We start from the raw sequence: 14,534 nt of genomic DNA, 5'->3' as shown, positions 1-14,534 counted from the left end.
TTATTTCATCAATGATCATGTATACTTGATGAAAACTTAAACATGAAACTCTTGAAAAATTCGAGGAATTCACACTAGAATTAGAGAAACAAATAGGTAAAGATACCCTCACATTAAGATTCGATCAAGTGAGAGTATCTTAAAGATAAAATCTAGATTATCTAAGAGAGAATGAGATTCTCTTGCAGTGGACTCCTTCATATACACTACAGCAAGGTGGTGTATCTAAAAGGAGGAATCGTTAATTATTAGATATAATGCGGTTAATAACAAGCCATGCAAATCTCCCAAAAATTGTTTTGGAATCGTGCATTGATTGCAGTGTGCAAGAGACTAAATCATGTCCCATCTAAATTGGTTAACAAGAATCCATATGAGTTATGGAAAGGCAATAGTCCCAATTTATCTTATATGAAAGCTTGGGACCATGACACTTATTTGAAGCGTCCTGAATCAGATAAGTTTGACGCTAAATCTAATAAATGTGTATTTGTGGGGATATTCAAAGCAGACGTTTGAATATTAATTCTATTATCATGAAGAAAGCCTTCGTCTCACGACATATCGTCTTCTTAGAGAAAATGTTTATTCTAGGAGAGGACAGTGGGAGTAAAATAGAATTTGAAAGAGTTCAAGAGTCCACAGTACCAAGTAGATAAATCCGAGTTTGATCACATATCTGATATGGGACATACTTTGGATCAAGAAGTAAAGACTCCTGAGAACATGACAGCTCTATGTGAATCTAGTAGGATCATTCGACCTTTAAGAAGGTGTGAATCCATGATCATTAATCAAGTATTAGTAATCCAGGATAATGAACCTGCTAGTTGCAACAAAATAAAGTCAAGTGTTGACTTAAAAGAGACAGCAAGAGGCCATGATACTCGAGATGAACTCGACGTATGTGAACAAGTTTTGGACCTTGGTCGAGCCTCCTGATGGAATAAAATCCATAAGGTTTTGTAAATAGTTTACAAGGGAAAAGGTCGATGTGGATGTGAATATCCATATATACAAAGCAAGGCTAGAAGCAAAGGTTAAGTGTTGACCTTGGTGAAAATTTTCTCCTATGACCTTGTTGAAATCCATTCGGATTTTATTTGCAACAGTTGCATATCGTAACTAAATGTTAAGATAAGTCTCTATGGAGCTGAAATCTTCGATTTGATGGAAAAAGTTAAAGTGTTTGATTTTATCAAATTTGAAAACGAATTGTGTATTTACAAGAAGATAATGGGAGCATTGTCATGTTCCTAATATTATACAAAACTATATCCCTATGTTTCAATCGTTGAAATAATGGTTGTTAAATGATTTATTCATAAACGATATGGGATAAGCAACTTGATCTATAGAGGTAGATCTAGAAGATTGCTTAACTCATCCCAATTTACATAGATGAAATCTTGAGAAGATTTCATATGAAGAAACTGGTTTACTCTTAAGTGGTATGTTGAAAAGGTTCGAAATGTGAAGCAACCGTTGATTCAATAGTAGAAACCTAATACATTATTACTTTAGAAGTAACAAAGAGTTGCAATATGGATCATGATGTTCATAAATGAACTTGGAGTAGTTTCTGATATTGTTGATCACATACTATAGTATTGTGATAACAATAGAGCAATTGCGAAAGCACAAGAACCAAGGTCTCATCAATGATCCAAACATGTATTAAGGCGGTATAATCTCGTCAGAGAGATAATACATAGAAATGACGTAAAGATAAGAACAAATTTCCACATTTAGTAATATTGCAAATCCACTGACAAAGAGTTGTCGTAATATAAACACGATCATTATGTAGACTTATTATATTGGATACATAAGTGATTGGATCTAGTGCAAGTGGGAGTTTGTAAGTATTATGCCCTAGGTCCAATCAACTTTGGACATAAATACTTTTATATATAATTAATGCAATTAAATAGCAGATCTATTATTTAATTAATAGACAATTAAATAAATAATAGAGTCCGTAGATTCAAATTTTTGTAATTTGTTAATCACAAGGAGTTGTGATTGTGAGATACAAATTACATTTGATTGAATCTTAAATCATCCGTGGTCGTAAGTAATAACGAGATACGGATATCGTTATTACGGATAGACCATCATGTGTGGCATTTCTTACTTGTGAAGTAAGTAGCTGATCTCACAAGCTAAAGTGTGGAGACACTTAAATGAACACGTGAATGTTTTGTTATAGAATAAAATATTGGAGACCCGTCAAGAGATTCCACATGAATAACTATTTGAGTGTCGGTGGTTAATCTCTAACGTTCGGTAGTGGAATTGGTCCTTTGACTTGAGGTCGTCATAGTACCTTGTATGAGGATAGTCATACTTTGACGGTATTGGATGTTACTCTGAAAAGGGCCGCTAATACAACATCGTTCGGGTACGTCAAGAATCATATGAAGGTTGTGATTGATCAATAAAGGATTCGTCACTCTTAGATAGTAGGAGATTATGATCTGCGTTTCATTCAATTAAGTCGACGATGAAATCCTTGGCCAAGGTGTACTCATAAGTCGAAAAGGAGTTTTCGACTTATATTGACTTAATAGTGGAGTGAAAGATATGATCGATGATCGAGATTGACACAATTTTATATCTCGTAATTGATCGGATCATATTGACGAAAGGATTATAGTTTCACGGTAAACGAACGAATTTAGTTTTGTCATACCACGTGACATTTTCCGTCACATGTATTGCCCTGACACATTGCTAGATGTCAATCAGGGACAACGAGTGAGAATTGACGATAAATTAAAAGGGTGTTTTAATTTATCAATTTTGATTAGATCAAAATAATATTTCACGTCGTTAGGCATCGTTGTCGGGAACCTTATGAGTCGCACACAAAAGAGAATTGGAAGATTGCAAATTGCCAATTGGTTAATTTAACAATCGTTGGATAAATTAATTAATTGGATTTGTTATTTATATTCCCGAATTAATTAATTGGATTAATTAATTCACGGACCGGGTTTAATTAATTGGATTAATTAAATATTAGACCGGACCGGGTTGAGCCCATTTGGGTTTATATAAATAAATAGTTAGGGTTTGAGATCCATATGATTTTCATTATTCTTGCTGGCACAAGAGAGAAAACTCTGGTAGCTGCAATCTTCTCTGTGTGGATTACCGTTGGAGGCTGGACAATTGGACAGATGTGGATGGCGAATCATGATTGCTGGAACGAAAAGAATAGCAAAGAAGTTTGCAGATTTGGAAAAGGTAGAATCTTATCACAATTTTTATCTAAACATAAAGACGATTTTTTTTGGGAATTGAAAATTGTTTTAAATTTCGTTGTGCATGTATAAGTAGATTCCCAACAGCAGTGATGTGCTCCATATTTGTATAAAGACAAGGGGTGGAGCCAAAAAATGAAGTTAGTATGGGCTGAAATTTGAATTTTTTTAAATGAATTGTGACCCCAAAGATTGAATTTACAGGCTAAGCTCATGACATTCACGACAAAGAGTGTATAAATAAAAGAAGTCTATAGATATCTCATCATAAGATATCCTGCTAAATTTTTTTTATCTTTTCTTACCAAATAGAAAATCAGCCCTTACCTAAAAAACCTGTAAATTGACCAAATCATGATTGAGTAAAGCAAATGATACATACCCAACAATGAAAAACTAAGAAATTATTTAATTAATACTAATTTTAAATAACTTTGATGATAGTCTTTCTAAATAACTGAACGCTTTGGTCGAAATACTCAATCAATAATACATCACTATATATTTTTATCTCAAAATACCATTTAAGGTGCCGGTTTCTATATCACTACATTTTATATGTTGAGTGAGGAATCACATCCAAACTGAGAAAAACTGACTAAAAATTCCGAGGGTCCAACGAAATTAGATTTATTCACGTCGCTTATTTTCAAAAGTATACTTATGTATAGATTAATTTATAAATAGATTTTAAACAAATATTTTTTATTGACAAGATCAAGTTATTTATTTTGATCATAATATCTATTTTATAATCAAAATAAGTAAATTTTTTCTTATTTAAATATGAATAAGTAATATATGAAAAACATACATAGAAATAAAATTTTAATTACTTTTAAGCTCAACAAAACATGTAGTGTCTCTAATTATTAAAATAAGTAATTTATTTTTAGATTTGATATATATAAATTAGATATTATAAAAATTACTTAATTATAATAAGTAAATTTAGTCGAATATGCATTAAATAAAATAAATAATCTGACAATAAGATATTCATATTTCATGAGAATCATGAAAAGAGTATTTAATAATTGTACCCTCTTTAACAAGTGGAAATTACATAAAACCAGGGACTTAAACTTTCAAATTCAAAATTCAGGGGTGGAATTTATTTATGCAAAAATCAGGTTTGAATTTATTTAACCACCCACCGCACCACACCACAAAACCTAATCCCCATCACAGTGAACCCGTCTCTATTTTCCTCTCTATTATCTTCTCCGTATTCTCTCCTCTCTCAATAACAATGGTAGCACCGGCAAGCCGATTGGTACCTTGCAGCGAACGACAAGGAGGCACTCCTCTCACATAGGACGATTATCTTCTCCTCAACAGGTCGATTATCTTCTCCTCGTCTCTCAATCACATAGGACAACAGCGAGGCGCTCCTCTCGTGCGATGATGTTGAAGATGGGAAATGGCAAGAGTCGCTCTGTTGTGTGGTAGTGTTTTTGGTACTGTGTATGGTACCGGTACCTCTGGCAGTGTTTGATGTCATTTTCTTCAATAGCATCCAAGCGTCTGATTGGTAGTTTGTTGATCAATATTTCAATATCTCCATCCATTTTTCTTATTGCTGGGAGAATGTGAATTGAAGCCTCTTGCGGATGTTGTCGTTGGACGGATAAGTTGGGGGTAGCTGGTGGTGATTGGTGAGGTCAAGGAATTGACAGGTGATTTGGATAGAGAAGTTAGGGATTTTTTCGAAATTAGGATTTTTTCGAAAGATGTGCTGCATCGTTGCTCTTCAGATAGAAGACGTGCAGCAACCAATTTTGCAGAACGTTGAGCGACGATTTGTTGCAGGAATTGTGATGTTGTTATTGATGGTGTTGGTAGTGCTTGTTACGGTAGCGATGGATTTGGTTGGTGTCTTGGGTGGTGATAAGTTTGGTTGGCGATGGATTTGGATGGTGTCTTGTGCGATGACAGTGTTTTGTATGGTGGTGGACTCTGTACAGAGTGGATGTGGGTGCGGTGGTGGCGTTTGTGGTTGGCTTTCTTGATCGATGTTTTGTTAGAGGTTGTGGTGGTGTGGTGAAGGACACGGTAGCAATTTTTGTTGGTGATTTGGTTTAGGTGGCGAAGGTGTGGTTCAGATGGCAATGGTGATGGGTTTGGTGGAGGAGTATTTGTGGCCATGTAATGAGGTGGATCGAGATCGATGTTTGGTGTCTGTGACCGACAATTAATCTGTGACCTTGAAATTCGATCATTTTATGACTAAAAAATAACTTGTGACCATCAAATTCAAAAATACGTGACTTGTGACCTATAATATTTTGGATTTATAACCATTTGTGACCTATAGTTGTGACTCGTAACCTATAATTTTTTAGATTTGTCACCAATAACATAAACTGTGACCTATAAAATTGATGGATAAATTGTGATCCGTGACTACGAAATAATCTGTGATCTATCAAAGTTTTGATTCGTGACCTCGAAATAATTTGTGACCAATTAATTTGAAAATATGTGACCAAGAAATAAATCTGTGACTTATAAATGTGTACATGTGACCATTAATTATATAATTGTGATTTTATTATATTTAATTAATAAATATTTTTAATTAATTAGATAAAAATCTGATTTTTGCATTAGTTAAACTTTAAACATGATTTTTGAACTGTGCATAGTTAATACATGATTTATGAATTTTTCCCTCAACAAAAGTTGGATAATTGAGGATTGGGCTTGAGTTGGGCTACACACTAGAGCTGGGCTACACGTATCCAAAATCCAATAGCTTGATCTTAATTTTCCATATGGGTTGCAAAGCAGGGCTGGGCTATAGCCCAGCTCAACCCCCTACAACCCAATTCGAAAAGGGAAAATTACACCCACAGCTGATTTTAAGTTTTCAATTCAAAAATGAAGTTTAAAATTTTTTTATTCAAAAATCAGGTAATGATTTATTTTTAAATAATAATAATAATATAAAATTAAATTAATCTATCTACCCACCACATCTACCCAACTCAAGTAAAATTTCAAACCCTAATTCATTTCCCTAACTAATCTCTCTCTATCTTTACTCTCTTTATCCATCTCTCTTCACTCACCTAAACTCTCTATTCCAGTGTCAGCACAGCTCCTCTAAAATGATGCAGCCATCGATTCTATTCTTTGCGCACGGTGAAGCAGCATTGCGGTACAAGCTGTGCTTTGATGTGACAACACCCTTGCTTCTAGCGTTGACGTCGCTCTTTTGACATGACGTGGTCACCAATTGTGTTCACTATGCATGGCGAAGCGATATCATTGTGCGTAGCAACACTTTGTTGCAGAATATAGATCGAGTGTAGCTCCACCTCGCAGTCGTCTTCTCCAGTAATTTTTTTATTCGATTCGTTTTGGGTGGTGATGTTGTGGATATTGGAGTTTTACGGGGTTCGTTGGTGTTCTGCAAATGGTGGTGGTATTGCAGGTGATGGTGATAGTTGTGGTGGTTTTGGTAGGGAAGGTGATGCAATTGGTAGTGGTGGTGGTTCTGTAATGGTTTCAGGTGGTGAGGTAGCGTTCTAGCAAGCGATGGCGGTAGTTGGGGCTGCGGTAGTTGGTGGGGATGGTTTCAGGTCATGGTGGTGATTTTGGTAGTCGTTTTGGGTAGTGATGTGGAATTCTATTGGTGGCTGTGGTGGAGTGGGTGTGGTCGAATTTTGAGTTATTATGAAAAAAAATTGATTAATTCGTGACCAATAAATAATATGTAACCTGAAAAATATAATTGTGACTCACAATTTATTAAGTTGTTGATAGTAGATTGGATTTGATTGTGGTGATTTTGTTGGTTGTGATGTTGTGGTAGCGACGGCGATGATAGGTGAAGGTGATTGCAAGTGGTCGTGGTAGCAGTAGCTGTGGTAATATTGTTGGTGGTGATGATATGGCTTATGTGACCAACTATTTGATTTATCTGTGACCAACTATTTAACCGTATAACATTAAAATTTGATAATTTGTGAATAAAAAACAATTTGTGATCAAAAAAATTTGAAAATGTGTGACCGATAGAGAAGTTTTAACCTATATTTTTTATTTATGACCAATAAAATAAACTGTGACTTAAATGAAATAAACTATGATTTATAAAATTTTTTATTTGTGATCTCAAAATAATCTGTGATCAATTAATTTGACAATATATAACCAGTAGAAAAGTTGTAACCTATAATTATGTATTTGTGACCATTGATTGTGTAATTGTGATTTATTATATTTAATTAATAAATATTTTTAATTAATTATATATATACACCTGAATTTTAAATTTTAAATTTTTAAACTATATTCCTCACTTTTGAATTTGTGTAAAATATACACCATAGTTATGATTTTTTCCCATTTGAAAATACAAGAATATAAACCTAAAAATAACATGCAAAACCTAAAAACTCACAAAAACATTTTCTTTTGGGTGGAAATGGGAGTATTTTAAATAAAGATAATTGCACAATGGTCAGTTTGTTGGACACATACAAGTTAAATATTTATGTTTAATTGATATCCATAAGTGTAATATAGTGAGAGAGATGTATGCAATTATTAATCAAGGTTCATCTTTTCTTTTAATTTATGAACTATCAAATTAAAGAATTTCGTCAATTATTAAACAAGGCGCCTATGTAGTATGGATACGGATACAATACGGACATATATTTATTTTCAATCATGGTAATAAAATGTATGAATGAAATACCATTAAATTGAAGAATTTCCTAATGGATAGTGGATATCAATACACGGCATGGACACAATATAATAAGGATATGGATATAATAATTTTCAATTAAGTTAATAAAAAGGAATGCATAAAATGCTATCAAGTTAAAGAACTTCCTCCATTATTAAATAAAGGGCTCAAGGAGCACGGATACACATGCACGACGTTGATACGATACAACACTGACATTAAAAATATTAATTTTCAATTATGATAATAAAAGTTATGAATAAACTACAAAAATTAAATATAATTTTAAAGTATCACAATGTATCGATGGTAATTTTTTTCCTATATAATGTAGTCATTAATCAACTTCTTGGAGATTTGTCTACAAAGATGGAATTTGAAATGGGCATAATTTCTTGTAAACTAATAAGGAATAATCTTAATGGCAAATCAAAAGTTTTAGAACTCCGATTAATATTGGCTCCCATCGTATTAAGTCGTTTACCATCTTAGGGCAATGAAATCTCTGATTCATATCTGCATAACAACTACGGACATTAAATTCTTCCCTATATAAATTAGAATAGCACCTTTCCTATAACCAAATAAACTTTTCAAATTTTCATCCTACCATGGAAATTCCTAGGGCCGAAGTTAACAGCCCAGTTATGTCACATACTCCTGAGACATTGAAACGGTCTCCAAGCAAGTCCGTAGAAAAAAAGCGTGCATGCACAAGAGAAGCACTGAATCGCAAGTTGAAACTTGCACGCCACTCAACAACTCTTCATGGTATGCATGTGACAGATAATGTGAGGGAATGGATATACGGCTGCAAGTATTGCGATAAAAAGTTTATCACAAAACAAGCATTAGGCGGGCACCAAAATGCCCACACGGTTGAGCGAGTCATAGAAAGGAATGCAAGAGAAGGGGTCGAGACTAATTTTGGACATGTAGGTTGTCCCTCCTATCGCGGCGTGATTTCTGTCCTCTTTAAGGGTTCTCTCAACGGAGGTCCAGAAATTTTTAACCAGTCTATGACAAATAGGTCATATAATCCTCAATCCAATGGCAGTCCAAATTCCAACCTGCCACTGATTCAAGAGCCTCATGCCCCTGAACCCCTTCAAGGGTTTACCCATGGTTACCTCATATGGCAAAATCCCCACTCGACAGGTTCCCAATTTATTGCACCCTTACCAGGAATGGAAAGTCACACACGAAATTTTTTGAATTCAACATCTGGAACAACCAGGACAATGTTGGCCATGTCTGGAGGTCTCTCAACTGCTAGTTCTTCGCAATACATTTACGACACAAATGCCAGAGCTGAGACTAACAGTAAAATCCCTGGTTCAACTAAACAGAAATGTCAAGAGTCGGAGCTAGATTTATCACTGAAGCTCTGACTACATCAGTATCTTGTTCTCTTTTTACTTGTCACAGTGTTCAAGGATTGCATTCATATCCAATCTCTAGATATCGATTTCCAGATATTTCATGTGTTGTAATACATTTTGATCAATTTTGGTTAAGTGAAAAACAAAGCTGTTTTTGTTAGTTCCCATCCATTCAATCAATTGCATTGTTTAGAGGCTGCAAATGGGTCGGGACTGCCCACCCTAGTAATATTTGGTCCAGGGACGGGCCAAAATGTTGTGGTTGCCAGAATACTCGATTTTATCGCGTTGATCGAGGTCCAAGCTTTTGCAAATTAATTGACTCCCTTAATCTTCAAAGTCCCAGTTATGAGTTAACTATCAACACCAGTAATTTATTCCCTTAAAATTACTTTGTCTAAATCCTTAACTGTAGAAATATCAAAAGCATTATAAAGATTGAGTTTTACTACAACTTTTCAATTTTACTAACAACATTGGTGTAGAGTTCAATTATTCATGCTATCTAAACAACCTTGATCTGCATTCCCACGTTATAGGTGCCAAACGATGAGATAATACAGAAGTTCCTACACCAAATTATGTTAACTCCTAAGATGGATTGACTAATAGTTACCTTTGAAAGATATAGAATCAGAAAATGCAGGCACTGCAAACTTTGAGCTGGTAGGAAACTAATATTAATCCTTCAAGGATGAAACTATGTTTCAGCAAGTGAAAATGCAAAAAACCAAACATGAATATTGAACATGTGATATCATTCCCTTGTGATGATTAATGAATTTTAATTATTTCTGTACAGCAACAAGAAAGCAGTTGCTGATACAAGCTAATAGCTTCCAAAAAAAAAAACCTTTCTCGCATCCTATGATTTAGAAAGAAAAATTACCTCCTCTCTCCGAATTTGGGACAACCAGATAATCAATGAAAAGACATTATTTATTTCATTTTTACAACTATAGAAGCCTCAGGAATAGAAGCCGTTTCTTCTTTTCTTCAACTTGAATTTATAGCATTAATGCATTTAAAATTTCTCCAATAATTAATGCATTCTAAATATCTGCATCCCTATATTTATTAGAAATGCAGCCATTCTGTCTTGGAAGAGCCATCTTAATAAAAGAAGTATCAGTTTCTAGACGAATCGCATCGGCTTTGATTTTCAAGGTGTAGATGTTTTTATACGGCCTCTCTATCTTTAGTAAGAACTCTCTCATCACTCACAAACAGTGTATAAGCAGATGAGTATATTTACTTTTGTATGCAATGATTTTTGTAGCCCGACAAAATTTGTCTTCAACGTGACCTCCTAATTTGTGATTATATATAACCAAATCACTAACCTATGTTATTTGTTACTAATAGTGACAAATTTTATCTTCAAACGGATTGTGACCAAGTCAATATTAACTGTAACAGTACGTGACTAAGTCATGATCGGTCACAATTGACACAAATTTAGTGACAACCAACCAGTCACAATAAACACATAGTTGTCACATAGGGGTCATGAAAAATAAATTTTGCACACACCGTAGACCAACACCACAATCCACCACCAATTACCACCACCATCACCTCCAATGCACCACCACTACCACCTTCAACTCAAATTCATGAGTCATGACCATAAATACTACCATCACTAACTTGTGTTAACTGTAAAATTTGTCTTCAATGTGACTGTCTGTGATCAACTTAATATAGTTTGTGATTGTATGTCACCAAGTCACATACAGGCTGGTTCCAAACGACAACGATGAAGATAGACTTGTTCATACTCAATTTCCATCGTCACCACGACTTCAGGACCAGCACCACTTCCAACACATCAAAAACCGAACCCGCACCACCTCACCACGACTACATGCACCCCAGCAACAAAACCATCGCCGCCCATACCACCACCACCAACAAAACCACCCCCACATAAAAAATAAAAAAACCAATAGAGCAGCAACAATAAAACACCCACAGATCTATTACCTCCACTTTCTCACTATCAAAGACTCCCTTAGACTCTGCAACCGTCGCATCAATGGAAAATAGTTCTTAAAATTAGCCTCATCCATCATCTACACTGGCAATGGCCATTTCTGGGAACAAGATCTCCAACACATCAAGGAGGATTGTTGACTTCCAATTTAATATGAATGGCATAGCCAATGATGACGATGGAAATGATACTGGAATCATCACTACTGGAGTCGCCACTTGGCATGACCCTACTGATCGGCTTCCATGAGCAATGCTCGCTGCTGTTGCAAGTCTTAGGCGCTGTGCACAACGGTTTCTGCGATGTCGAAAAACGAAGGTGATTGGGTGAGGAGTGCGTGGAGAGTTGTGCTACACTTACAAAGGTGGGTTACAAAGTTGGTTGACAAAATAATATCCACACCAATCATTTCAAAAATAGATTCTTTAATAATTTCAAATCAATGGCATGGATTTTGTCAACACACTTTGTAATCCAATTTTTGTAACCCAACTTTGTACAAGTAGCTTTATTGGTGCGTGGATGGGGAGTGGTGAGAAGAGATGTGAGAGAGAGAGACTGAGTAGTGGGAGAAATTTTTTGAAAAAAGCCTAATGTAGTGTGACGTGGGTGGGGGATTATTTAAAAAAAATAAAAAAAATCACCCACCCCCCTTGTATTCAGTCTGGCCTGTACAGGCGGGATTTTGAAATGAACGGTGCACAGGTGGGTTTGTGGGGTGGGGTTGGGTGAGGTAAATATGTAGATTAAGTTTAATTAAATTTTTATTAATTATAATTATTAAAACTTAATTACCATCTGATTTTGAAATAAAAATTAATCCTTGTTTTTTGAAAATTAATCTTTAAAAGTACGTTAAAGTAATTTTCCCTACTTACTATTTGGACCCTGCAAACTTACTAATTTCAAAGTCAATACTCACGTTTCGATTCAAGAATCAAGAAACAATTATGACCCAGTGGGTTCTTGATTCTATATCCTAATTTATTTATTTTTTTGAAACAGGACCGAATCTCCAATTTCGATTTGGAAGGTTCAATAAAAATGCCCACATGTAATTACACATTCATAATGCGTGGTTGTATACAAACTTTTCTTGTTAATTTTCCTATGTGGGACAAACTATACAAATTTCCATGCAACACAGCAATCTTTCAATTGATACATTTTGAACTTCAATTTTTCATTTATTTGAGCAAACTTTTGGCATATAGATACATAATTTCAATGCTTTCACGAAGGAGAACATAAATCTACTCCAACCATTGTTGTATGTGTAAAAATACACGATATAGATACGATACAATAAGAACATTTTCAAGAGACTATTTAAACATAAAATGCTCTTTATTTTAAAGAGTTAACCCTTAAAATCATGCCACAAGAGATTGCTTAAATTGATATTTTAATTTAGAAAGTGAATTTGTAGTAATAAAATTAAATGTTAAATATAAAAATTTTGTTGGAGTATTTCAAAATTTTAATTCTGTAAAGTTATAGATGCTCTTTAAATAATAAAATATGTTTTTAAAAATAGAGAGTCTCTTGGATATACTCTAAAATATACTAATTTTCAATTATGATAACAAAAGGTACATATAAAATGGCAAGAAATTAAAGAATTTCCTCCACTACTAAATAAAGTGCCGAAGTAGCATGTATAAACACAGGTACGGAGATCTATGGATTTTCAATTATGATAATTAAAGTGTGACAAAATGCTATCAAATTAAAGAACTTTCTCCATTATTAAATAAAGTTCCCAAGAAGCATGAATACCGATATAATATGAATATGGAGATATATTTAATTTTCAATTATGATAATAAAAGGTATTGATAAGAGTACAAAAATAGATATAATTTCAAAGTATCGATGTCAATTTTTTCCCTAATATTCTATATCATTAATCAATTCTTTGAGATTTGCATCTGTACACGGAATTAGATCTATGTATAAGATTACTTGTAACTCAAAATATAAGAAATGGTGTAAATGGCATATCAAGCATTTTAGAACTTTCAATAATGTTGCAATTTACATCGTATTAAGTGGTTTACCATCTTAAGGCTGTGAACATTAAATTCCTCCCTAGATAAATTAAAATAGAACCTCGGCAGTTCTAAACCAAATCAACCCGTCAAATTTTCATCCTACCGTGGAATTTACAAGCGCCAAATTTAACAGCCCTGAAATATTGAAAGTCTCCAAGAGAGAGTGTAGAAGAAAACTCGTCAATCTCCGTTCAATCAAGTTATCTAAAGGCATCGACAACTCTAGACAGTATGAATGTGACCGATCTTGTAAAGGAACGAGTATATGGCTGCAAGTACTGTAATAAGGAGTTTTCCAGTAAGCAAGCATTAGGTGGGCACCAAAATGGCCACAAAGTTGAGCGAGTCACAGAAAGAAATGCACGAAAAGGGCTAAAGACTAGTTTTGGACATGGCATGAATTCTCTCCCTTTTCAGAGTTCTTTCAACACAGGTCCAGAAATTTTTAACCAGTCTACGAGAAATAGGTTTTATAATCCTCAAAACATGCAGCAAAGAATGCTTGCCGATGGCCAGCCAAATTCCAATCTGCCAATGACTCGAGAGCCTCATGCTCATGAACCCCTTCAGGAGTTTAGCCATGGTTACCCTATATGGCCAAATCACCACTTGACAGATTCCCAGTTTATTGCAGCCTCAACAGGAATGGAAAATCACACGCTGAATTTTTCGAATTTAACATTTGGAACGGCCAGTTCCAAAACAAGGACAATGTTGGGTGTGTCTGGAGGTATCGCAACTGTTAATTCTTCGCAATCCATCCACGACACAAATCTCAGAGCTGAGATTAACAGCCAAATTACCGATTCAACAAATCAGCAATGTCCATACTCGGAGCTAGATTTATCGCTGAAGCTCTGATTTCATCACCAAGGATTTAGTGTCATATTCAGTCTCTAGATATCAATTTCCAATTCGTTCACGTCTACTAATACATTCTGATTCATAATGTTAAGTGAAATCAAAGTTTTTTTTTTTAGAGGCTGCAAATGGATTTGGACTAACCCCACCAAAGTATATTTGAGCACGGTCCATGCCGAATGTTTTGGGTCTTTTTCAGTCCTAGGCTTTTAAAAAAGACTTGATTTAGCCTATCGGGGTCGGTCAAGGTCTAAGTGACTCAGCCCT

At 34.6% G+C, this 14,534-nt stretch overlaps 1 protein-coding gene across 1 annotated transcript; it reads left to right on the top strand.

Annotated features, from left to right (window-relative positions):
- Positions 1–13,637: 13,637 nt before the first annotated feature.
- On the top strand, positions 13,638–14,267 carry LOC111377123. The gene has a single exon (XM_023000183.1). It carries the CDS (start codon positions 13,638–13,640, stop codon positions 14,265–14,267), a length of 630 nt encoding a protein of 209 aa, XP_022855951.1.
- The last annotated feature ends 267 nt before the right edge of the window (positions 14,268–14,534 follow it).

This window comes from Olea europaea, unplaced genomic scaffold, assembly GCF_002742605.1.
Source record: "Olea europaea var. sylvestris unplaced genomic scaffold, O_europaea_v1 scaffold1607, whole genome shotgun sequence".
NCBI classification, from domain to species: domain Eukaryota; kingdom Viridiplantae; phylum Streptophyta; class Magnoliopsida; order Lamiales; family Oleaceae; genus Olea; species Olea europaea.
This window is presented reverse-complemented; position numbering and strand designations above follow the sequence as displayed.

Excerpts from the sequence above, each read along its gene's own strand:
- LOC111377123 (XM_023000183.1), top strand. The coding sequence starts at position 13,638 with ATGAATGTGACCGATCTTGTAAAGGAACGAGTATATGGCTGCAAGTAC.